General features: G+C 45.2%; 3 protein-coding genes across 3 annotated transcripts; 2 read left to right on the forward strand and 1 right to left on the reverse strand.

The window, feature by feature from the left end:
- Positions 1 to 743: 743 nt before the first annotated feature.
- On the reverse strand, positions 744 to 7731 carry LOC127333739 (uncharacterized). Its single transcript, XM_051360168.2, has 7 exons — positions 7434 to 7731; positions 6391 to 6604; positions 4490 to 4656; positions 3468 to 3592; positions 1894 to 1954; positions 1749 to 1797; positions 744 to 1270 (listed from the first exon to the last, which is right to left on the reverse strand). The coding sequence occupies exons 1-7, from the start codon at positions 7626 to 7628 to the stop codon at positions 1188 to 1190; spliced, it is 894 nt and encodes a 297-aa protein (XP_051216128.1). The 5' UTR covers positions 7629 to 7731; the 3' UTR covers positions 744 to 1187.
- Positions 7732 to 8000: 269 nt separating this feature from the next.
- On the forward strand, positions 8001 to 11266 carry LOC127333740 (peptidyl-prolyl cis-trans isomerase FKBP20-2, chloroplastic). The gene is made up of 6 exons (XM_071825420.1): positions 8001 to 8046; positions 8121 to 8178; positions 8642 to 8883; positions 9436 to 9537; positions 10273 to 10349; positions 11147 to 11266. The coding sequence occupies exons 1-6, from the start codon at positions 8001 to 8003 to the stop codon at positions 11264 to 11266; spliced, it is 645 nt and encodes a 214-aa protein (XP_071681521.1).
- A 3095-nt stretch (positions 11267 to 14361) lies between these two features.
- LOC127333738 (cell division cycle 20.2, cofactor of APC complex) lies at positions 14362 to 18233 on the forward strand. Its single transcript, XM_051360167.2, has 5 exons — positions 14362 to 16181; positions 16282 to 16551; positions 16658 to 16927; positions 17024 to 17614; positions 17708 to 18233. Exons 1-5 carry the CDS (start codon positions 16041 to 16043, stop codon positions 17849 to 17851), a joined length of 1416 nt encoding a protein of 471 aa, XP_051216127.1. The 5' UTR covers positions 14362 to 16040; the 3' UTR covers positions 17852 to 18233.
- The last annotated feature ends 4964 nt before the right edge of the window (positions 18234 to 23197 follow it).

The following is a 23197-nucleotide window of genomic DNA, read 5'->3' on the forward strand; positions in this document are numbered from 1 at the left end:
TGAAGTCAATTAATATGGATCGGAGGGAGTAGTAACAATTATGTGGTACCGTTTTCACCTGGTAGATCTAAGCAGGCTTTATTTTATATATATACAAGACAAACTATTGAAGTTAGGGATTGGGATCCCAACTTGATGACTAGTTGCCTTGTCAGTGGATAGGTGCTAGGACTATCAAGGACTCGGCTGCTACAGATAGATGCTGCTGCTACTACTATTACATAATAATCCTGCAGTCGCTATCAGCTGCACCTTCTTCTCAGTTCCCCTCCTCTGCTGCCGTCGCCCTCTTCAACCCACACCTAGCTTCTTCGACTGGGAATTAGTGAGCACGAGACGCCGGTGCATGTAGTCGTTTGCGTCGCGAGCAGCGACTAGTCTAGACTGGATACGGCTAATCACCGACTACGCGGTTGGGCCATTGACTTCGAACGGAATCGCCAGGGAAATTACAATCTTCCAAAACGAGCACATATTAGTGATGGAGATAGCATTCACATGCTACGTCGAGTTACAGTAGATCTAGCCCAGGTCGATGCTGCCGTGTCGGCCAGGAAAGACCACTTCAAATGGTCCCGTGCCCACCCAGGTTTCTCCAACCACAAACACGACAACTAGCAAAAGAGAAGATACAAAAGGACCATGCAAGTCCAAGAGAGTGTTGCTCCTCATCCTCTCATGTTTTTTCGAATATAAATGCCACCTCTCGTCCACAGCAGTTAAAGGTTAAGGCATCAAACAGATAGTGAAATTTTGGCAGCACTCGGATGATAGATTCCAAGAAGCTGTGTTTACAATCGGTTTTTCCAAATCATCCATGAGAGATGTAAACAGTTCATTGGTACGGATACTGTTCAATCACCTACGTGAATGAAGCTCAAGCCCAAATCAGCCACCAAAATATATAGGAGAATACTACTACAAGCATTCAAAAAGGAAAATATTTCCACCATGTGCTCCATTCCGAGAGGGCAGCCAATCAAATGTATTGCTTGCACAGGATAAACATGGATAAAGTTCCTAGCTAATGCGAGGTGTATATGTTGAAATGGCACAAAAAATCAGCAATAAATAAGTACTGAAAAACTCCTATTATTTGTAATCCAGAATTCCTGATGGGTCTTTCAGTCTTTCTTGGTCCATGTATACCAACCTTCGTATGGAATACCGATCTACCATGGCAACACTCACCGCCTATGCTTCGCTGGGCTGGGAACATTTGGCAACACATTTGAAAATTTGAAGTTGCCAGTGAACATAGCTTCTTTATCTGTTGTTCAAAAGTTCAGGAATAGAAGAACTTGGTGAGATTAAATATTCAAGAGGTTTTTCAATTACTAATATACTCCCTCCGTCCTCAAATAAGTGGACATCTAGCCTCTAAACTTTGTCCACAAAAGAGTGTACTCCTATCTTCCCAATGCAATTTAATTGCTTCTCTCTCATCGCACGGAAATCAAACCCAATAATATTGAGCACATATTCTTCTTGCTTTTTACATGCAATTAGCTTATTGGAGGTGAAATAATTAAAGAGGAGAGATGCATGTTCCTAATGTACTTTTCACTCCACCCCATAATTTATCTTGAAAACCCCGCAGGTACACTTATTTGTGGACGGAGGGAGTACAAGAAAAGGATGTTAGTTTGTGTGTGCACACGGGTGTGTGCTTTTTTTGTAAGGATGTGTGTGTGTGTGGGCGTGCATGGGAGAGGGAGGGAGAAAGGATAGAATTAGTCAACACTGACCTGTCAATGATAGACAAGTTGCCTCCCTTCGAGTATATCTTGCCAATGCCTGAGATTCAAAAGAACAGGTAAGTCTTAGGTTTTGTGAAATATGATAGGTCATCAGCTACTTTCTAAAGTTGTCTACATCAGAAAAGGGACTTGCCTGGACAGCAGGAATAGCAGCTGCATCCATTGGCTGTGAAGCTTCGTCAGCGTACACATTCCTAAGAATTCAACACAAGTAACTATCACACATAATGGCATGGTGTTTGATTCTGAAAGAAATACAACACCATAATCTAAGCGACTACATCACATAATTACTATGGTGCAGTAACGATAAGTTACAGCAAAATCAGAAGTACTCATAACATTTATTGTAATATCTGTGTGCATGTTCCTTAGAGTACAATCCAACATACCTCCAAATGATAAAACTGCCAAAAAAGCTCTAGAGTAGTCTGTTGTATAGTTAAATGATACAGCATGATGTTTACAACCGAAGTCTATTGATATATGCCATGTCTGGACCAAAAAATAAAAGCACCAATGCTCATATTCTGGCTGATTCTACCAAGATCGTCATATGCCAAAGTGGATAACTAAGTTCGGACAACCTAGCTGTCGAAGTTACTAGTTGTGTATCTTTCAATGGATTGGCACAGAAGTAAGTAAAGTGCACAAGGAATTCCGCATGGGTAAAAACTGCAAGGCGAGGCAGTTAGAAGGGGTATGACAAAAATACTCTGCTTCCACTGATCCAATCCAGCACAGAATTCACCATTCCAGCATTCATCCTCAGAACATCTTTTTAAAAAGAGCAGATTACTTTGGTGCCAGTGCCCCATATTTAACTAGTCAAACCACACATCCTAACTTTGATTAAGAATTGAGAGGTTGCTAAAGGAAGTATTCCCTCCGTCTAAAAATAGGTGTCTCACTTTTGTCTAGATACGGGTGTATCTAGATGCATTTTAGTTGATACATCCGTATCTAGATAAAGTTGAGACACCTATTTTTAGATGGAGGCATTAAGTTAATTCATGACATCTCTCAGCAATTTAGTAAGAAAGATGACATAATAAAACAGGAAAAACATGACACACCAACCAATTCCTAGAGGCCTAGACATAAGGCATCAAACAGAAAGCTGATAAGATCTGCCCTGAATCAACGTTCACCCAAGATGAATCAATTATTTATGCACAACTGCGCAAACACTTGGTAAAACTATATGATTTTATTGTTTGCCAGTAATATGCAAAGCTGTCATCTACATGTAAAACATATCCAGTTGAGATTACAACAAAAGCAGAATGAGGTTCTATAGTTAATCTACACTTCTACTGAAATTATTGCTTTCCTTGATAAACCATTTTATTTTGCCAGAGAAGTCTTTAATTTCAACAATAGTGTACTGTCTTATCAAGGATATTGAATGACCGGTAAGCTACACATGTTTTATCGTCTGGCCGATAGGTGCAATTAACAGATTGAACAAACATCAGCTTAGATAATTAAATCTCTTGATTTAACTTACTTAACGTGTATTATGCTATTATTTGTATTCCTATTATTACTGGGGAAGACCATGTTACCGGTTATTTGTCGGATATAAAATCAAAAGGAAAAGTCCGATAAGATGTTGAATCTTGCAATTAGATTAGACCTTGGGACCCATTTTCATCTTTATGCCACAATCACCTATAGATTTAGAGAATATAACTAAATAATTACCTCCAGATGATATCTACAAGATCATCCTGGCTTGCTTCTTGGCTCATTGCAGTATCATATTTCACAATGTTCCCATAGAATATTTTCTCTAGCTCTTTCATCCATTTTGTCAATAGCAAGTTAACCTGTAGAGGCACTAGTATGTCACACTTTTTTCACCAGAGATAGCATGCACAAAGAGAAGTATGTATCCAGACCATGCAAGAAGAAGTGAAAAGATGCCCAAACACTATGGATTCCAGGCATTAACAGATTATTTGCATTTGTTAATCTAATGACAAAAAATGACAGCAATGTCTTTTCAGAATTGCACACATAATACCAGCTTTTTTCTCACAAGAAAAACATGGTCTTTTTACTAATCAAAATGGGTTAATAAGCTGTGTCAAGTTAGTCTGGTATGTATAATATGGTGATTCCATTTCCCCGTGCCGCAAACAAGCAACCATAAAAATGACAGTACAGATACAGCCAATGCAAAATACAGTACAAATACAAACTAGTAGAAATAAAAGGAAGAGCATCACCACATCATAAAATATCCAAACTTTTGCTAATTCATTGTAATGGAAACTATGATATTAAGAAGCCACCTACATCTAGTGATCTAGGTGATGCTTCTTGAGACAATTCTAACCCTGGACAGACAACAGTTTCCCCGCTTGACTCAAGTGCGGTGGCGTGGTCACATAGTTTGATGGTACTGCATCTAAGGGTGGTGCACTGCTGATACACTAGTTTGGTTCATTTGTTAGCCTCTTACTAAAGTGGATTCCATAGCCAAATGAAGACATATCAGTGTGTATACTAATTTGTAGTCACATATGTATCACATTTCTGGTAGATAATAATATTATAAAGATGCCTGGCCTCACATGTATGCGATGTTGCTAATCAATAGTAGTTCATTAGGGCAATCACTAAGGACTAAAACTGTCAGATTTAATAATCAAGAAAACAGGAAATGCATTGATAATTTAACCTGGGACGTATATTACTCTTTAAAATTCTGGACAACATACCCCAGCTTTAGAAACTCTGAGCTCTACATCATGGTTGTAAGTTTCATAGATGTACTGTCCAAATTTAACACCATCCTTCCCTTCTTCCTTCAAGCGACGTAGAACGAGCCACATATGGAGAACAAGCAATGAAAAGGTTGTTTTAAATGTTTTCTCCAACTGAAACACTGCAAAAGAGAGACACAAGAAATTGATGTCTACATAAATATAAGCATAAAAAATGAAACGACATGGTTAACTTCTATTCGATGCAACGGACATGCTATGACAAATTGACAACCCAATTTGATTAACAATAAGAGGCTACAAAGTATTCACAAAGCAGTTAACAAAATGGTTTTCACAGTGATAGCTGGTAAGTGTTTGTTGACGTAACACCTTAGCAATAACATCACATATTAATTGAACTTTAATGTGTTCAGAGTCTCAGAATGCTAAGGTATTCACCTTCCCTGAACATACAAAATGGCAAAATGTAACGTACCTATATAAACAAGATTATAAGATAAAGTGATTCTGTGAAGCAATCATGCAATTTCTGGAAACATGATGTAGGCAAGGTTCAAAAGAGCGCTAAGCGAGCGGTGAGGCTCTGCCTAGAGAAACTACTGCTTAAGCGTGCATGGCAAAACAGACATATGTAAGCCTAAAATAGGAAATATTGAATAACCTCACGTAGTTCTGTGTTATTTCTGGTCCAACAAAAGGCCCAACACGATGCCTCTTGCTTCTCAGGTCGTAGCCAAACACATGACCCCCTCCAAAAGGCCCAATAACCTCACGCACTGCAAATAAATCGATCCCCTCGTGCTTCGCAGCCTCCCAGATCCCAGGTCGTAGCTGCCACTCACGCACGCCCGCCTCTCTCACTTTGATCCCCTCGATCTGGACGGGAAGGGGACGAGGGGAACGAGCTGCTGGAGGAAGGGAACCCTGTCTAGGCAGCCTTGAGGAAGATCTAGAGGGCGGCGCGAAAGAGGAGCTTGACCAGCGGCGCGGAGGAGCTCCAGTGGTGTCGCTTCTTGCTTCTGCCTCGACACGGGAGTGGAATTGGGATGAGTACCGAATTCCTAACCCTAACCCTCTTGCTTCTGCCTCGACACTGCGTGAGAGCCCGCCTCCACAGCTCATCCTCGCTTTTCCTCTCGCTCAGGCCGAAAGTTGAGCAGAAGGGCTCCGCTTAGCTCTAATCTAGGCTTAAGCGTACGCTCAGGAACGCTTTTTTGAACCACTGATGCTCGAGTAATCAGCAATAGAGAACTTGTATGATCAGAACATTATTTTATTTCTGAACAGCAAAACGTTCATTAATCTTTTGACTTCCAAATCAAGCTACGAATTCACTGAAGTTAGTGCTCCTCTATGTACCAGAACTAAAGCTGTACAAGCCCAGACGTTTATCTCCTGCAGCTTTTCGAAACCCAAGAACTTGTAAAGCATCCTGCCGTCCAGGAGCAGGAAAAATAGAACTCTTGATGGAAAAAAAAAACCAAGCACCAGTAGCAGTTTTGTATCATCTTTGGCTGCGGTTGCCTAGTTGATGCTCAGCATTTAAGGTGCTAGTTTGTTCAGAGAAGCAGGAAGCTATTTTTTTTCCCACACAGCTCAAACTGAATATTACTGATCTATTCATGTATATATATATATAATTCTTGACTCTTGAGCATTTCAAATATCAGAATTTAAGTTCTATTGCTAAATCAATGTCAATACCAATCACGTAGAAAGCCATGAATAACTAGCAGTATCTTCTCCGAGTAAGTACTGGAGTATGCAGATTTAGTCTTAATCCAAAACAGAAACAACCAGACAAAAAAACAAACACCAAATAAAAAATGATCAATGAAATGCTGAACATAAGCGAAAGGGAAGCAAGTTCACCAACGAGCACAGAGGTATACCTTCATAGATATCAGGCCTGTCGACATGAGAAGTGATGCGGTGATAAACAGCATTTGCTCCTCTGATGGACTTGCTTTGCTTACTGTAGAAGAGCAGCAGCGTGAGCATGAAGCGCTTAATGCCCTCATAGTGTGGATCTTCCGCTCTAAGAGGGGAGTCAGGAGGCAATGCCAGTGAACAAGGCTTGGACAGGAACAAGGAATTCACTCTGACCTATAAACCAAAGAATCCTTTCTTAACAACAGACGTACATGAGTTACAAATATATCTAATTATTAGTTAAGCCCATGCACCTTTGCAGTAGGTGAGATATGCAGGTATACAGTAAGTAGCTATGAATGTCAGTAAGTAAATGTTTTGAGTGTGTAAAAGCATGCGGCAAACTTGTTTGATGATGCCATAAAATCCTTCCATTTCTAAGTATGTATACTCATGAAATGTGCGCCATTACAGATCAAAAGCTTCAACAGACATAACACTTGTTTGTACCAATTTCTTGTAATCACTCTAGTGTTGCTACCTAGGTTGCAGTCGTCCATGAACCAAAATAGGAAATAAACAGCATATGAGAAACCCGAGAATAATGCAGAACAATGGAAAGCACATATCAACCCTGTGGACATTTTCCATGTTATAACTTTAACTTGGACCCCACTAATGAGCTCCTAATGAGAAAAGCTCTATAATAAGCACTTGATCCGTGGTGTTAGCTCGCCCCTCAAGTCTCAGAGCAGCACACACAAGGATAACCTAAGTGAATCAAGCTACTCTCTGCTAACCCTTGGCAGGGGAACACCCCAGCACAATTACAGAAATAGCTGATCCAACTGCAACCTAGGTGGAGATGCAGGAATGCCACGACCCAGACCCAGTCACTCACATCTAGAAACCCTAGTAGGTACTTGCAACATCGATTCGCCCTGGACACAGGCGACGTTCTAAACCCCAACCAAATCCGCCAGATCACACTATGAGCCCCGAAAAGCCCAACATTAGGCGGGCAAAAATGCCGTCTCTGGGATGCGAGAGCGTATGTCCGTACCTCGGGCCTCGGCCCCGCGGCAGCGGCAAAGGGGCTGTGCGACGTGGCGGCGGCGGCGGCGGCGGCGGCCGCCTTGGCGAAGTTCCTCGACAGAGGCAGAGGAAGAGGCGAGGGGCCCTTGGAGATGGCCCTGGGGAGGAGGTGGGAGTCCGCCGCGGCGGAGAGGCGGGATGCGACGGCGCGCCACCGCGACATGGCTTTCCCTTCCTGCTCGCGCTTCGGAGCCGCCGGGGGGAGAGAAGCGGCCTGCCGGTGCGGTGCGAGGGCGTGGAGAGAGAGAATCGAGGGAATGGTTATGGCTACGGACACGCCGCGCGGGGTCCAGCCACAGGGCGGGTACCCATCTCGCCGCTGACACGTGGGCCCATTCGCCCCTCGTCTACTACGACCCCAGGCTGTGGCTGGGCTCGGTCCACATCGGCTCGTGCACCGAGCTCACGCACGCAGAACCCCCAAACCCCCATCGGTTCCCCTGGCTTATCCCCTCCGGCTTCTTTCTCTTCACCTGCGAGCTGGGAGAAGCGGTGGAGAGCGGGGAAGCCGGCGCCGCCATTGGAAGAGAAGGAGATGGAGCTGGTGTCATCCTCCCGCTCCATCCTATCCTCTTGCAACCGTGAGGCCTCGCCTCCCCCTCCCTATACGGCTCTGGTTCTTGCTCATTTCCTCATTTTCTCGCGCTTCTTGCAGGATTGGTCGCTCTGTCCAGGACAGCTGCGAAGCGCGACGGCAAGAGGGGATTAGTATGGTAATCAACAACTATGTGTTATGCTGGACTCTTAAAGAAAGTCGACATCTCTGTTTTTGGATCCAATAGGAGTCCCCACTGTCTGTAGGAATTCGATAGGAATTGCAGTTGTTGAGCCCAACTTTGATTCCATATAAGCCAACAATGTGTGACCATTAGCACAGTTACTAGAGCCTAGCTTCTTAGTCCAGTCAATCGGTCTGTTAACTGGTAGTAGGATAGAGCATCGTTCTGAGCTGCAGAATGGCGTCTTCCAATAGGAGCTAGCTATACGCATTTCATCGCACATTTTGTTCCGGGCGGACTCTGATTTTTTTTTTTTATGACCGGGGCTACGGCGGGCTTACGCCAGCCTGAACAATTAAATAACAGCAAACGGACTCTGATTCAAGACTTTATATACTGTAGTTACAGTGGTTCCGATAATGCCTTAACATAAACCCTTTCTGTGCAAACCATCCAGTGTCTTGCGTGGCGAGCCAGGGGGATGCAGTACCGAGCAGAAAGATGTGGTGGAGGGGAGGATCAGGAGGCGTGCAGCTCTTGCCCTTCTGCTGGCTACGCCGGCGCTGTCGGTATCGTTATCGGCCCATGGGAAGACCAAAGGCATGAACCCTTACGACGAAAGGCGCTTGCTTCAACAGAACAAGAAGATTCAGGAGGCCAACCGTGCACCTGATGATTTCCCAAGCTTCATCAGAGAAGGTGAGAAACCCATCTATGATGATGCAGGTTGTGTGTTTATCTTTGTTTCCATTGTATAGCAACTGGTAGTTAACGGCGCAATTTTCTGAATATACTTTTTCTTTTTGCGGAATTGCAACTGAATATACTTGATTCCATGTAATTCCAAGACAATTTGGAAATTCCAAACTACACAAGCCAGTAACTTGCAAATTTTTCACTGACGCAAACATCAATGGATTTATAACCTCCTTTTTGTGCCTACAACAATTTATTTGTAATTCAAATGCAAATTCTCAGATCATCAGCATTTTAGAATTTTGGTTCATGTTTGGTCACTCAGGGAATCATTATGGTATCTTGCTGTGCATAAAATTTTCAGATCATCTAGACGCGTTTTAGTGTGTTGATATATACGAATCTAGACAAATCTGTGACACTTATTTTGGAATGGATCGAGGAAGTATCTTCTAATTCTGGAACCTGAATGATAAATTAACCTTCCTGAAATAAGCTCTCTTCTGTTCTCCTGAATATTGCACTATATTGACTACATGTCTACATGCATTTCAGGTTTTCAGGTCAAAGTAGTGACACCTGAGAACTACATAACTCGGGAGTCCGGATTGATATATGAAGATGTGAAAATTGGTACAGGCGATTGCCCACAGGATGGTCAGCAGGTTCTTCCGTCCCAGTTACACTTCTTCTTTTCTTCTCTGAATTATGCCTGAGCTGTCATTCATTTTTCTTGGGATGTCAGTCAACTGTTTGTTGTGTGCCACATCTGATATGCTATGTGCAAATATGTTTAACATAACCTTTCAATCTCATACTCTCATATTGTTGTTAAGCATGGACTAGTTGGTTCTTCCACTGTTATTCACTAAATGGTGATTAGGGATGTTTGGATAATAATGTTGAAGTTACAGTTTTAACTAATAAAAGCCTATATCTAGACAAGGAATTCACTTTTTTTTGTACAATAAGTGACTAATATAGGGAACTATCGTTAGTGTATAAGTATTTGTAGAGTTTTTTTGAGATAATAAGATATGTTCTAAATCTATTCTACTTGCATGATTCTGACATCCATCATCCCAATTACAGGTTATATTTCACTATGTGGGCTACAACGAATCAGGACGAAGGATAGATAGCACCTACATCCAGGGCTCGCCTGCCAAAATTCGTCTAGGCAACAAATCATTAGTTCCAGGAAAGTATTCACTAGTTACATACTATCTGATTTAACTATACGCCTTAGCTATCTCTTGGGCCTCAATGTCAGTAGGTTTTGACTGGGCTTGAAAAACCATCCTGAGTCTGGTTGGTCCCTTGGATGAACTTCTCGGGACATAACGCTGTAACAATTCAACTCATTACTCATTTCATGCTTTTCTGATGCAGGTTTTGAAGAGGGGATTCGGGACATGAAACCAGGTGGAAAGAGAAGGCTTATTATACCTCCTGAGCTTGGTCCTCCTGTAAGTTTTTGTCATTTCTTGCGGAGGGATTTCACTTACTATTGTATTTTTACCTTGTTCTTTCTGTACTTGCTATTGCACAAATCAGTAATTATCACTGGCATTTTCCTGACATATTCAATACTTAAAAGTACATAGATATAGAACTGGTGAATAATACCGGATGCTTACAACGTATTTGGTAGAGGCCAAGAGTAATTTGATACAACAACTTGTTTTAAGATAGATTGCAAACAATGCTGGTTGCATCGGGCATGCATTATTTCATGGATCTTATTAGTACGATTCATTTCTTTATGGAACCACTACTGTACAACAATATTTAGGAATACAAAATAAAGCAAAAGAAAAAAACAGAAAAGAAAGAAAATTAGACCAACAATGGCTGTAGTCTGTAGACAAGAGTAGACATCCTGCATTACAGTAACTGTACACTGTGTGAAAACAAGATTATTCTTGTCCATCCAAATGCAATTTGTATGGGCGCGTTATTTTCATAGGCGCGATATAGATAATCTTTGCCGTGAGACTGCAATATCTCATGGATATATTATCTGAAGAAGCTCACATCTGGACAAATAGCTTATGGAAAGCAAATGATAAATGAGAGGGATAAAATAGAGGAGTTCAAAATTATCTCTATATAAATTTGATTGAGCGCACCGAATTAGCTTATAGTGGTTGCAACACAAATTTTCCCTCCGTTACATCATGTCTTTGGTGTAAGAACAGTCCCAGTCACTCTTAGCAGCAAAGATGATACACTGTTTCTGACATTGGTCTTTCGCCTGCTGAAGGTTGGGCCATCGACTTTCTTCAGCGCCAAGCAGTTCGAAGTATTTGATGTTGAGCTACTCTCGGTGGAAGACTGCCAGCGGAGGACGATAGGGTTCTACTCTGATGTTGTCTGCAGTTGATCATCTGATCTGTTAGACCCCAACGGGTGCAGCATTTTCCTCCTGCAAGGCTGCAACTCTGTAGGAAATTTTTTAGCTGCTGCTGTAAATGCCAACTTTAAAAAAAAGGTAAAGGGAAAATGAAAGAGGGAGGCAGGAGAAAAAAAGCTGTTGTTCACCCTGAAAAAAAAAACTGTTGTATATGCCAACTCCAAATGCCAATGGAGGAAGGCAGGAGACTGACACGGGTGTGTGTATTCATTAGTAAATGTCCACTTTGCAACCTCCTCTCAGCTCTCACAGAGCACACAGAGGCGGCGCTTTCCAAGGTTAACTTTGTGTAATGTAAGACCTCTGCCTATGTTAGGAGAACCTGGTTGCTGTTGTCAAACTCATTCTGCTCTGCCCCTCTTCAACCTCCTCCGCCATCATGGTAGGTTGCTTCACCTCTCTTGTCCTCCTCTTGTGCACTGCACCACCCTGGATTTGGCACGAATTTTTGCTGTATGTTTCATACATGTATCTATATTTAATGAAACATTCTTATGTCTAACAGCTCAGATGTAGCTATGTTGCTGCCTAAGCTTGTTTCATTGCATTCGTTTTGGTTGTACATTTATACAACGGGTGTCAGAAGTCAGAAGTGTCTATGATAAACAATTTTGCTTCGTCTATTCATTCATTCTGTTGCATGTGTTTTTTTCCATGCCTTCCTTTGCACTCAAAGGTAAATGCTGGCAGATGTTGCATAGACACAAAATAAATATTGCGCATACTATAAGTTCATAATGTATAAAAAAAAATTGAATAGGAAAGGTCCCGAAGGACCGAGAGATGCATTAAGTCCACACGGTTACAGACTGAATTACAAAAAGGGCCTCTAAGAAACAAAAAATAAAAGACCAGCCCTCTGATTTTGCATACAGAACCCTAGCGAAAACATTGAAAACGCGATCAAGTCCCTGGTCTTCGCCGGAGGAAGGACTCCGCCATCGACTGCTTTCGGCGCCGCTGGGGAGCAAGCCACTTGGGGCGCAGTCAGCATGGGTTGTCGACGACGAGCCAGAGAGAAGCCTCCCTGTGGAGGTTGATATCCTAGAGAAGGGCCGCCCTTCGGCCATCATATGCAGGGGCAGGGCAGTGACGCCAGCAAAGGTCCCCTGGTAAAGAACTTCCCAGGAAGAACGCCGCTTCAACAACGATGTTGATGAAGCAGTAGCAGCTCGAACACACTTGTGGCGCAGTGCGGGGAAGCAGCAACACCATGGATGTCCTCGCCCTCGCCACCATGGCCGGCCGAGAGGAACAGCGCCGGTGTGCTACCTCCACACCAGAAGCAGCAGAGATACAACCTCCAAGAAGCAGACGAGATGGTGACGACGTGGTTGTGCTCCTCCTCGCCTCCACGGCCGGCCAGGAGCTCGTCGACGTCGTTGTTCTCCGACGTGTGCACCCTTTCCCCCTCGCCTCAAAGGCCGGCCAGGAAAAGGCGCCGCCCGCCGCTTCCGCGCTGCAACAGGTGGAAAACCGCTGCTTTTTTATTGAAGGAAGCGTCGGTCTCCTGCTTCCTTCTTCCCTCCGACCAACGGAGAAGAAGAAGAAACCAGAGAGACCCTAAAGCAGGTGAGATCCAGGCGGCCAGATCTCCTCCTCCGCTTCCACTACCGGGCATCAAGCCCCCTACCGGCAAACTGCCACTAACCCTATCTAAACTATGTACTCTGGCGCCTCCCCTCCGCCCATCTCTGTCGGCGTCACCGGCGAGATCTGCGTCGGGTTGGCCCGGCACCCTCCAAGGAGCTCTCAGCTACTGTAGATAAGAGAGAGAAGAGAAGGGGGAAATGCGCGCCATAGTGTATAATCAGGTAGCTCTAAAAGAGCCCTGCACGTGCAAGATTTTCCTGTTCGTAACATATGCAAAATATTGTCTTATTTGAACATTTTGTTGCAAGTGACACAATGTTTCAAATGGATCATGAGGTGGACTTTCGGCTTATAGTGTTTCTTATTCCAAAGCTAATTTTGCACAGTCAAGAATCACATTAGAGTATAGTGCGACAAATCTAGTGCGATGTTCTGGCTCCCGTCTCTAGTGAGTCGATTTTTTTTTTTTTTTTTTTTGAAAAACATAGCTCAAGTATGGCATATATCAGTTTCAAAATGTTCTGAATTTTTCTCGCCGGTAGTGTTCCGTTGAATTATTTGTAACAGTTTGAGATAGCCAAAAAAGGTTGACTCTAAACAGACAAAAAAAATCTCTATTTGGCTCCTAATTTTTTGAGTTTCTTGAGTTTTGAAAATAAAGTTTTTGAGTTTTGTGAAAACGGATATCCGGGGAGCTCAAGATCTATAACAATTATGTCGGTGAAAAATCTCGTGAATACGGAGATTGGACCAATGCGAGCAGCCTGTCTTAAGGCGAAAATGGAGCATGTTGCGTAATGGGACGGCTACGAGCTGGTTGTGTTCCTTAGGCCATGTACTACGTCGCTGGTTCAAAGAAATATGTGTCAGAAGTTCGAACCCCTATATGCATGTTGCTATGTATAGAATCGGTTGTGGGACCCCTCTGCTCACGTCCCTGATGCATGCATTCTCTTCTCTCTCGCAGTTTTGCTACCAGGTCCCACATTTGCAGAAAAGAGGCGAACCAAATTATTGATCCGCTTTTTTGTGTCGGACTTATGAGTCGATTCTCTACTATGTATTGAATCGGTTCAAATGTAGGAGAGAGAGGGTTAGGAGCCGCTTTTGACACACATAGTGCATGGTCTTAGACACCCCACACGGAAGAGCACAATCACAAGAACATAAGGACAAATGGTATGAGAGAAATCTAAGAGGTCTTTATTATAGTGTTGTCTTGTGTTGCCATCTATTTATTGCCTTTACATAAAGGGGAGTGTTGGGCGTCCCCCGGGGGATTAGAAATCCCTAACCGTCCGATCAATAGATCTGAAACGTTTTTGGCCGTCAGATCAAACCAATCAGCCCTCTCTCCCACTTTTGCTACCATGATGCACCAAAGTAGCAAAAAACGGTTCAATTGTAGCAAACTCTATTTTCACCTAAAACACACAGACCTCGCCGGAGTCTCGCCGGAGTCTCGCCGGAGACTTGCCGGAGATGTCGCCGAAGACCCACCAGAAACCTCACCGGAGACTTAGTAGCAAAAAATATATGTTATAGTAGCAAAAACACACAAAGATTGTAGCAACCTTTTTTTTGCTATTGTAGCAAAACCAACCTCGTCGGAGACTCGCCGGAGACCCCGCCGTGTAGCAGAAAAATATACTATTGTAGCAAACACCTATAACAAATATAGCAAAACCTAATTTCAATGGATTCTCGCCGGAGAGATTGTACCAATAAAATAGAATATTGTAGCGAAACCACAAAACCAAAGTAGAAATTAAAATATTAGTATGTAGCAAAGACCTACTCGTGGAAATGAAATCCACAAAAGCGATGCTGCAAAAAAGTTTGTAGCAAACAAGCATAACCGCTGAACAATTGTAGCGAAAAAATAAAAATCCTATGGCGAGGGGAGAGGTTCCCGTTGACCGGCGATGAGGGCAGGGCGTGGGGAGCTCCCTTCAAACAGCGTGCTGGGCACACGCCGGGGGGTAGCGGGATCCTGCACCGGAGATCGAGTGGGCATCGCCTCCTGGTCCGGTGGCGGCGAGGATCTGCCCGACGGCGGCGAACTACAGGGGACCGCACACGAACATGGTCTTCTGCAGGAAGAGAGACGGCTGGTGCTGCCGGCGCGTGGATCCCGGGGACGCGGCAGAGATGTGCATCCAGGGCTGGTGGTGGAGGAGGGGTTGCGGGGTTCGCCGATGGTGCCACAGTTGAGGTCCGTTGAGCGGAGGCGGAGTATCTGTGGCGCTACCGGTGGGCGGCAGCGTGGTGAAGATGCGCATCTGGGGGTGGTGATGGAGGAGGGATTCGGGGGGCGCCGCCGGTGCCGGCAGTGGAGACGCACGGCGAGGAGGTGGGGCATCAGAGGGTGTGGTGCGGAGTTGCTATCCATGGCGTCGTGGGGATTTGGGGATAACAAAGTGCGAAGAGAGAGGAAGAGATAAGGTGGCCCACTGCCACGCGTCGCGCGCTAGAGGAGGAGGATGGAGCGTCCGTTCCCCCGGGGGAACGTGAGCGTTTCCCTTACTTAAATGACATTTTAGGTATATAACCAACACAAGGCTATTTTATAAACTTGGCTTTCAAGGAAGCTAGTAGGGTTCCTTGACCGCCAAGGAAAATAATCTTGTGTTTCATAAAAAAAATGGTGTTTCTGAGTTTTGTAAAATGGAGCTCCTGGTGAGCTGAGGATCTGTAACAATTATGGCGGTGACAAAATCTTAAGGCGAATCGAACGGAGCACGTTGCGTGGTCGCCTATCGGACGGCTATGGGCTGGCTGTGATCCGTCCAACGCCGTCGCAACTCGCAAGACTAGCCGTTGCCCCCTCCCTTTCCTCTTCTGACTACAAATACAACTCACGGTCAAATCCCTAAATCTCACAAGTCACAGAGCAATCCGTGTCTTTGCTTCTCTCCTGCCTTCCCGCCGCCTCCCCTTGCCGATCCGGGGGGAGACACAGCTTTCTCGTTCTCGAGCTCGGAAGATCCTCGCGTTTCCTCGCTGATCCGGGCTGTTCAATCGCACCATCTTGTTCTTGTGTTATTTTCTGTTCGATTGATCTGTTAATTCCGCGCCGTCTTTCCTGTTGCTACTACTGTTTCTTGATTTGTTATTCTTGCGAATTTGTTCTGTTCTGTTTCGTCTAACCATGGACGCAGGCTCCCACTTGATCTCGTCGGAGAAGACCCGCGCCGCCGCCGTGCAGCGGCAGCCGCTCCAGGAGGCCGGCTTCCGCCCCTACATGCCATCGCTCAGCACCGCCCCGCGCAACCCGTCGGCCAAGTGCTACGTGAGTTCTTCTTGCCTGATACGTCCTGGGGCAGATGCTTGTGCGCATAGGGTGTTCGACGAAATATAATGTTCTTCCCCTTCTGTGCGTGCGTGTGCAGGGAGACAGGTTCATCCCTGACCGGTCAGCGATGGACATGGACATGGCGCACTACCTGCTCACGGAGCCCAGGAAGAATCAGGAGAACACGGAGGTGGTGTCCCCGTCCAAGGAGGCGTACCGGAGGCTTCTCAGGGAGAAGCTGCTCAACAACCGGACGCGGATCCTCGCCTTCAGGAACAAGCCGCCGGAGCCCGAGAACGTCTCGGCTGCCGACGCGGTTTCTTCTCACCAGGCCAAGCCGGCCAAGCAGAGGCGGTACATACCCCAGGTATGCGCCGCATAATTGTGGTTCCGCCGTTATTGAAACTACCTACTGTATGTAGCATAATAGCATTTGGTGGTGTGGTTACTGATACGGCTTCTTAACATGGCAGTCTGCCGAGAGGACTCTGGATGCACCGGACCTCGTCGACGACTACTACCTCAACCTGATGGACTGGGGGAGCAGCAACTTGTTGTCCATTGCGCTGGGCGACACCATGTACCTGTGGGATGCCTCCAATGGATCCACATCTCAGCTTGTGACAGTTGACGAGGACAGCGGCCCCATCACCAGCGTCAGCTGGGCTCCTGATGGCCGCCACCTCGCCATTGGGCTCAACTCGTCTGACATCCAGCTCTGGGACACCAGCTCCAGCCGACTGGTAAGTATGCTGCTGTCCAGCATCGAAAAAAGTGTTGCGTTCTAGCAGTAATGTGCTTGATCAGCTGCTGAATTTGCGTTGTGTCTTTCTACGCAGTTGAGAACTCTCAAGGGTGTGCATGAATCGAGGGTCGGTTCGCTGGCATGGAACAACAACATTCTGACCACCGGCGTCATGGATGGTAGGATTGTGAACAATGATGTGCGGATCAGGGACCATGCCGTGCAGACGTACCATGGGCACAGCCAGGAGGTGTGCGGGCTCAAGTGGTCTGGGTCTGGCCAGCAGCTGGCCAGTGGGGGTAATGACAACCTTCTACACATCTGGGATGTGTCGATGGCATCGTCTATGCCATCTGCGGGCCGCAACCAGTGGCTGCACAGGCTTGAGGACCACACGGCCGCTGTGAAGGCGCTCGCATGGTGCCCATTCCAGAGCAACCTGCTGGCAAGTGGCGGTGGTGGTAGTGATCGGTGCATCAAGTTCTGGAACACACACACAGGTGCTTGCCTCAACTCTGTGGATACCGGATCACAGGTGTGCTCTCTTCTATGGAACAAGAACGAGAGAGAGCTGCTGAGTTCGCATGGATTCACAAAGAACCAACTGATATTGTGGAAGTACCCTTCGATGGTCAAGATGGCTGAACTCACTGGACATACCTCACGTGTCCTTTTCATGGCTCAGGTGAACTCTTGTTGCCAATTTTTAACAGATGCTATCGACATGTTGTTACTTCTTTTCTTAACCTGACAGTCTTCTCATGCTGTGGAACTGCAGAGCCCTGATGGTTGCACGGTAGCATCAGCAGCTGCGGATGAGACCCTCCGCTTCTGGAAAGTGTTCGGCACTCCTGAAGTAGCAAAGCCCGCACCCAAGGCTTCCCACACTGGGATGTTCAACAGCTTCAACCATATCAGATGACAGTCTTCTCATGCTGTGGAACTGCAGAGCCCTGATGGTTGCACGGTAGCATCAGCAGCTGCTGATGAGACCCTCCGCTTCTGGAACGTGTTCGGCACTCCTGAAGTAGCAAAGCCCGCACCCAAGGCTTCCCACACTGGGATGTTCAACAGCTTCAACCATATCAGATGAGTTGAGCAACGAGAATGATCCTATGGATATATATACCGCTGATGGATAGCTGTGTTGTGTACACAAAATAGGCTAAATATACCTGGATTTATACCTCTGATGTACCTGACTGTGGATAGGAAAATATACGGATGGAGCCGCCGCAATTCGGCTCCCGGGGATGTAGGCACACTGCTGAACCTCGTTAACAAATGATGTGTCTTTGTTGTGATTGCTTCTCGTTGGTCTCTTGGGACTGTAAGCACATTAGGCCATGGCTTGGCTCCAAGATGCAATTTGTTCTTTGGGGGTAAACTTCAAAAGATCAACTACTTAACAACACAACTACTTAACAAAAGACGAGTTTTGGAGTAGTATTTACTTGATTAGTCTATTGTTTCTGTTTGTTTATGAATCCAAGATACATTTTGTTCCTGGTATTGTTCAGTCTATTGTTTCTGTTTGTTTAATGAATACATCATCCAAAAGTTCAGATATTAGCCAGTGTGGGAAGCCTTGGGTGCGGGCTTTGCTACAGAAACTTCATGCAGCTACACACGGGTGCTCTCTTTTGATTCAACTTATAAGTACAAGAATGTGGTCCCTTGCAATTCTTTTTCGCATTTCAGACACGGGTTTGTCCTTGTGATGAAAGCTTGGAAGCTTTCTGAAGCTTGGCAGACGATGTGTATATCCGATGCAAGGATGATGCTGGAAATAGGACCAGAAACTCAATTCAGCTCCCGGGTGCATACGATCCCTCTACCATAAAAACATATTTCCAAGTGTTAAAAAATTTTGACAAAAAAATTTACATGTACATCTCCATAATATATGTGTATTCGTCAAGTTTCACGAAAAAAATGATATTTTTGTAGTCTAAGCGAAAAAGAAAATTTTTATCTTGTGACAAGTCTTTGTTTCAGCACCGAATTTTGTCTCTTTTACACACGCCACATGACATGTCGATTTTTCATGAAACGACTTTGTGAGCGTGTATCACATGAAGATGTACGTGCGAAATTTTTGTTTCAATATTTCTAACATTTTAAAATGTGTTTAACATATATTTCAAAATAAAGGAAGCATATGCTCTCATGTGCCAAAACATCACTCCCTCCCTGCAAGGCTCGGAAACAAAAGCTTCCCAGTTCGGTAGGACAAATATGCCAAGTGGTGATTCTAAAATCATTCCTTAAAGTGGAAACCCGCACAAAAGATGACTCCACTTATAGACATTAAGGATATATAATTATAGTATAGATCTAGCCTGATTCCACCCTCCTTACTGCATATTTTGCCAACTCCATAATAGAGTCTACTCTCTCCTACAACTCTAGGTTGTATATTCATATGCATTTCTAACTATTTTTTTGCAACCAAGTCCGTAACCGTGCATGAATTGAGCTAAGCTAAAAAAAAAAGACTATTTTAAAACTAGTCAATCCAATGATGACCCTCCATGGATTCACCTATATAGGCTGCGGCTAATGTTGCAAAAATAAGAGCTTGAATGCCATTCTCTAGGATAGGTTTGGCATCAGCCCAAACATGCCACCTGACCTAGTTTTTAATATTTTGCATGCAAAGATAGCCTTAATGTGTACATGTGGTGTACGGGCGTAGACGTGCAGTGCTGAGTATTCATCTCATTAGTCATCACAAAGCATGCGCCATTTCATTCTCAGGTTAATAGCGTACGCACAAGCATGTCCCTCGACACGAAACAGATGACATAATTTAAACGCACAAGACTTTGATGTTAGAACATGGAAAATAATTTATACTTTGTCAATTTATATACATATCTCGTAGAGAAAAGGAATGAAAACCCCTTCCAATCCTGGAGTCCATTGCCTCATTCCTCGATAGCCAGTTCTGATACAACGTCATCATGCTCCAAAGGTTGTGAAGGCATCCAAGCCAAAGGAGCGCTGGCCCCCGCCGACGGTGTTGGACGAAGATCATAGCCGGTGAAGCAATGATGCCAAATTCAGATAAGGGTCATGGGGGTATGGTCATTGGTGATCACGGTGTTAAATGCGCTAGATCGACTAGGTGTAGGATCTGTGCCGGGAGAGAAAGATACTAGGGTATTTACCTTCTTCCTTCGAGGAGGACGAACCCGCCGACGTTGACATGGTGACGGTGGCGGATGGGTGAGGGAGTGGTGGCGGCGGAGCTTCCCGTCGGCACTGCCCAAGAACCCTAATAGGTGGGTGTAATGGTGGGGCGTGCGGCACGTAGATCAACCTCGTGTCGAGTACCGACGGCCCCCACCTCTCTATATAGTGTAGGCGATAGGGGCCCACAAACCAGATGAGGTTGGACGCCCCCGATCAGGGCGTGGTCAAAGGGCACGTCGAGTTGTTGGGCTCGTACATGGTGGAGATCAACCTAACATTCTTCCCTTTGATCTCAACTTTACCTTTTAACTTTATATTTTTACTTTATTCGTTTTATTTTGGATAAGTACATAGGGCATGTTTCATCGTCACAGCTTTATTGCCGATAGAATCAGAAAGCCACAATACACTTCTCTATTTCGAAACAAATTCTTTTACTTTTGGGCCTCTTATGGTCCAGGATAGGTAAGACTTTCCTTTAAACCCATATCAGCTACATGTTCCTTGAACACGCTGGGTGGTAAGCCTTCCGTTAGCGGATCCGCAAGCATATCTTTTATCCTTATATACTCGAGACTTATAGTTTGATCCAGAACCTTGTGTTTCACAACATAATACTTAACCTCAATCGGTTTCGTAGCATTACTCGACTTGTTGTTGTGAGCATAAAATACTGCAGGTTGATTGGCGCAGTACATCTTTAGTGGTTTATCAATACAATCTACTATTTTCAAGTCGGGTATAAATTTATTTAACCATAATGCCTACCTCGTGGCCTAATAACATGCTATAAATTTTGCATACATCGTGGATGATGCAACTATTGACTGTTTGGAGCTTCTCCATGAAATAACTCCCTCCGCGAGAGAGAGTACATATCCATATGTGGATTTTATATCATCTTTATCTCCCGCAAAATCTGCATCTACCCTCTTATTTCTAGGGAATTAGATCTTATGTATGTTAGCATGTAGTTCTTTGTGCTTTCACATAACGCAATGCCTTCTTTACCATTTTTCAGTGTTCTATTCCTGAATTTTCTTGTTATCCACCGAGTACTCTGGTGATAAAAGCTAAGTCACGGTGTGTGCACACTTGTGCATATTGTAGGCTTCCAATGGCTGAAGCATATGGAACCGCTTTCATTTGATCGAGCTCGTATTGATTCTGGGGACATTGAAATTTCCAGAAATTGTCACCCTTGACTATAGGGGCAGGTGTGGCATTGCTCTTATGCACACTAGCGGACCTTCTCCGGGGCGAAATGGGCCGTCGCCCCCTGACATAGGCATCCCCAATGGGCCTACCGAAGAAGGTACTCGGGGTTCACTGAAAGCCCATGAACCGAAGAATATAAAGCCCGGAAGCCCAATAAGGTGCCGATATGGAAGATATACATATATTAGGAATAGAGAATTGTAATTATACATGACGAACTCAAAGAGTCTCCCGCTGTTTGTAACTTGTGCATCACGAAACCCTCGGCTCCGCCTCCTATATAAGGGGGAGTCGAGGGAGAAAGAGAGGATCGATTCATTGTCAACACAACCCTAGCTTTTAGCAGTCAAGTACTTTTTCGGCTGAAACCTTCGAGATCTACTTGCCCTCTACTTTCCACGAAATCCTAGTCTACAACTTGTAAGCATTGACAAGTCGATACCTTGTCAATTGGCGCCGTCTGTGGGAATTAGAGGCGACAAGGAGCTGACCTCGATGGCACGTTCAACATCGTCGACATCTTCGGTGGCGAGCAACGCGATGGACGGAGGTAAACAGATCAAAACTGCTCTCGTTGATTTTGTTCCTCACCCTCCCGCCCATTTGGATGCATATTCCTATCTGGAAGAGCCAATGGAGATGAAATTCGGGAGCTTCCACTTCTGCGTCGGGAGAGAAGGATCACATCGTCTAGCGGCACCGATCTGTCGGGACCGTTAGTGGTAGGTTCCGATTTCTCGGGATCATCATCGTCAACCAAGTCAAGCGATGAGGAAATCTCATCGACAAGCCGCATCAAGCCCACCGCCGGCGGAGATCTCGCTAATCTGTTCGGCGGGATGTCTTTCGGGTCGTTCACGGATTCCGATCTGGATAGTGTCTTGGAAAGCGTCGATAGCTTCAACTTCATCGACAGATCTACCTCTATTCGGGAGGTCTTCGCCGATCGTTGCGACGGTGTCACTGACCCCGAAGATCAACACACAATGCCAGCATACCATCAAGTTTGTGTGATTGGTGAGCCAAGTCGTCAAGAGGATGAAACATAAGAGGCTTTCGATGATTTGGGAAATCCATACGTCGATCCCGCTGATCTCACGTGAGGTTTCGGCAGCAAGTATGTCGGGCCTACACCTCGCCAGAGGTTGCAACTTTCGCAGGCAACTTGGGATAGAGCATCAAGAGCCATGAACGGTACAGATCTGATGACCACCACGGCTACAGTGGAGGAGTTGCAAGCATACCAATATAGAATCGCGCATGCTGGAAGAGAGGTGGAAAAGGAGAGGGTGATACTCCAGTAGAGAAAAGTTGCAGCTTCTGCGTCAAGTAGGCGAAGAGCTGAGCAGAGTCGACAATCAGGAACTTCAGGAGATAACCATAGAGCAGCTCGTGATAGAGGAAGATCTCGGCTGCAGCATATACCTGAGGGCGAGATGGAGCATCTGATCCAAAACCTCGACATGTCTTTTATGTCGATAGATACAAGAGGAAACATTATACCCAAAACACCGGAAGCTAGATACATGGCGACTCAAGCTTACATACTGGCATCCAGGCCACCTCCTGGAGATCCAAGAGAGGCGTTGTACAACATGGCTATGGCAGGAGTCGGAGCCATGGGAACAGCGTTCGCAAGTACAAGTGCACCACCCGAAGGTGCCGCAAGGCGAAATAGTCCTCGACCCGCCGTAGTAACCCAAGATCCTCCAAGGACAGGTGACGCAAGAGATACAACGATGCAAGCGCGAGTTGATAGAGCACGACAAGAAATGAGAGAACGTCGGCACTCACCTGAAGTAGATGAGGAGGATATGTGTGGGCTCACTTGCTTTACTCGTCGAGTTCGCAA

Source organism: Lolium perenne, chromosome 2, assembly GCF_019359855.2.
Source record: "Lolium perenne isolate Kyuss_39 chromosome 2, Kyuss_2.0, whole genome shotgun sequence".
In the NCBI taxonomy this organism is placed as follows: Eukaryota; Viridiplantae; Streptophyta; class Magnoliopsida; order Poales; family Poaceae; genus Lolium; species Lolium perenne.

Excerpts from the sequence above, each read along its gene's own strand:
- LOC127333740 (XM_071825420.1), top strand. The coding sequence starts at position 8,001 with ATGGAGCTGGTGTCATCCTCCCGCTCCATCCTATCCTCTTGCAACC. Across the intron at positions 8,047-8,120 it reads CATCCTATCCTCTTGCAACC|GATTGGTCGCTCTGTCCAGG; the intron begins GTGAGGCCTCGC and ends CGCTTCTTGCAG. Across the intron at positions 8,884-9,435 it reads CCCAAGCTTCATCAGAGAAG|GTTTTCAGGTCAAAGTAGTG; the intron begins GTGAGAAACCCA and ends CATGCATTTCAG.
- LOC127333739 (XM_051360168.2), bottom strand. The coding sequence starts at position 7,628 with ATGTCGCGGTGGCGCGCCGTCGCATCCCGCCTCTCCGCCGCGGCGGAC. Across the intron at positions 6,605-7,433 it reads CCGCGGGGCCGAGGCCCGAG|GTCAGAGTGAATTCCTTGTT; the intron begins GTACGGACATAC and ends TTTGGTTTATAG. Across the intron at positions 1,271-1,748 it reads AACTTGTCTATCATTGACAG|ATAAAGAAGCTATGTTCACT; the intron begins GTCAGTGTTGAC and ends TTTGAACAACAG.
- LOC127333738 (XM_051360167.2), top strand. The coding sequence starts at position 16,041 with ATGGACGCAGGCTCCCACTTGATCTCGTCGGAGAAGACCCGCGCCGCC. Across the intron at positions 16,552-16,657 it reads AGAGGCGGTACATACCCCAG|TCTGCCGAGAGGACTCTGGA; the intron begins GTATGCGCCGCA and ends TTAACATGGCAG. Across the intron at positions 17,615-17,707 it reads GTGTCCTTTTCATGGCTCAG|AGCCCTGATGGTTGCACGGT; the intron begins GTGAACTCTTGT and ends GTGGAACTGCAG.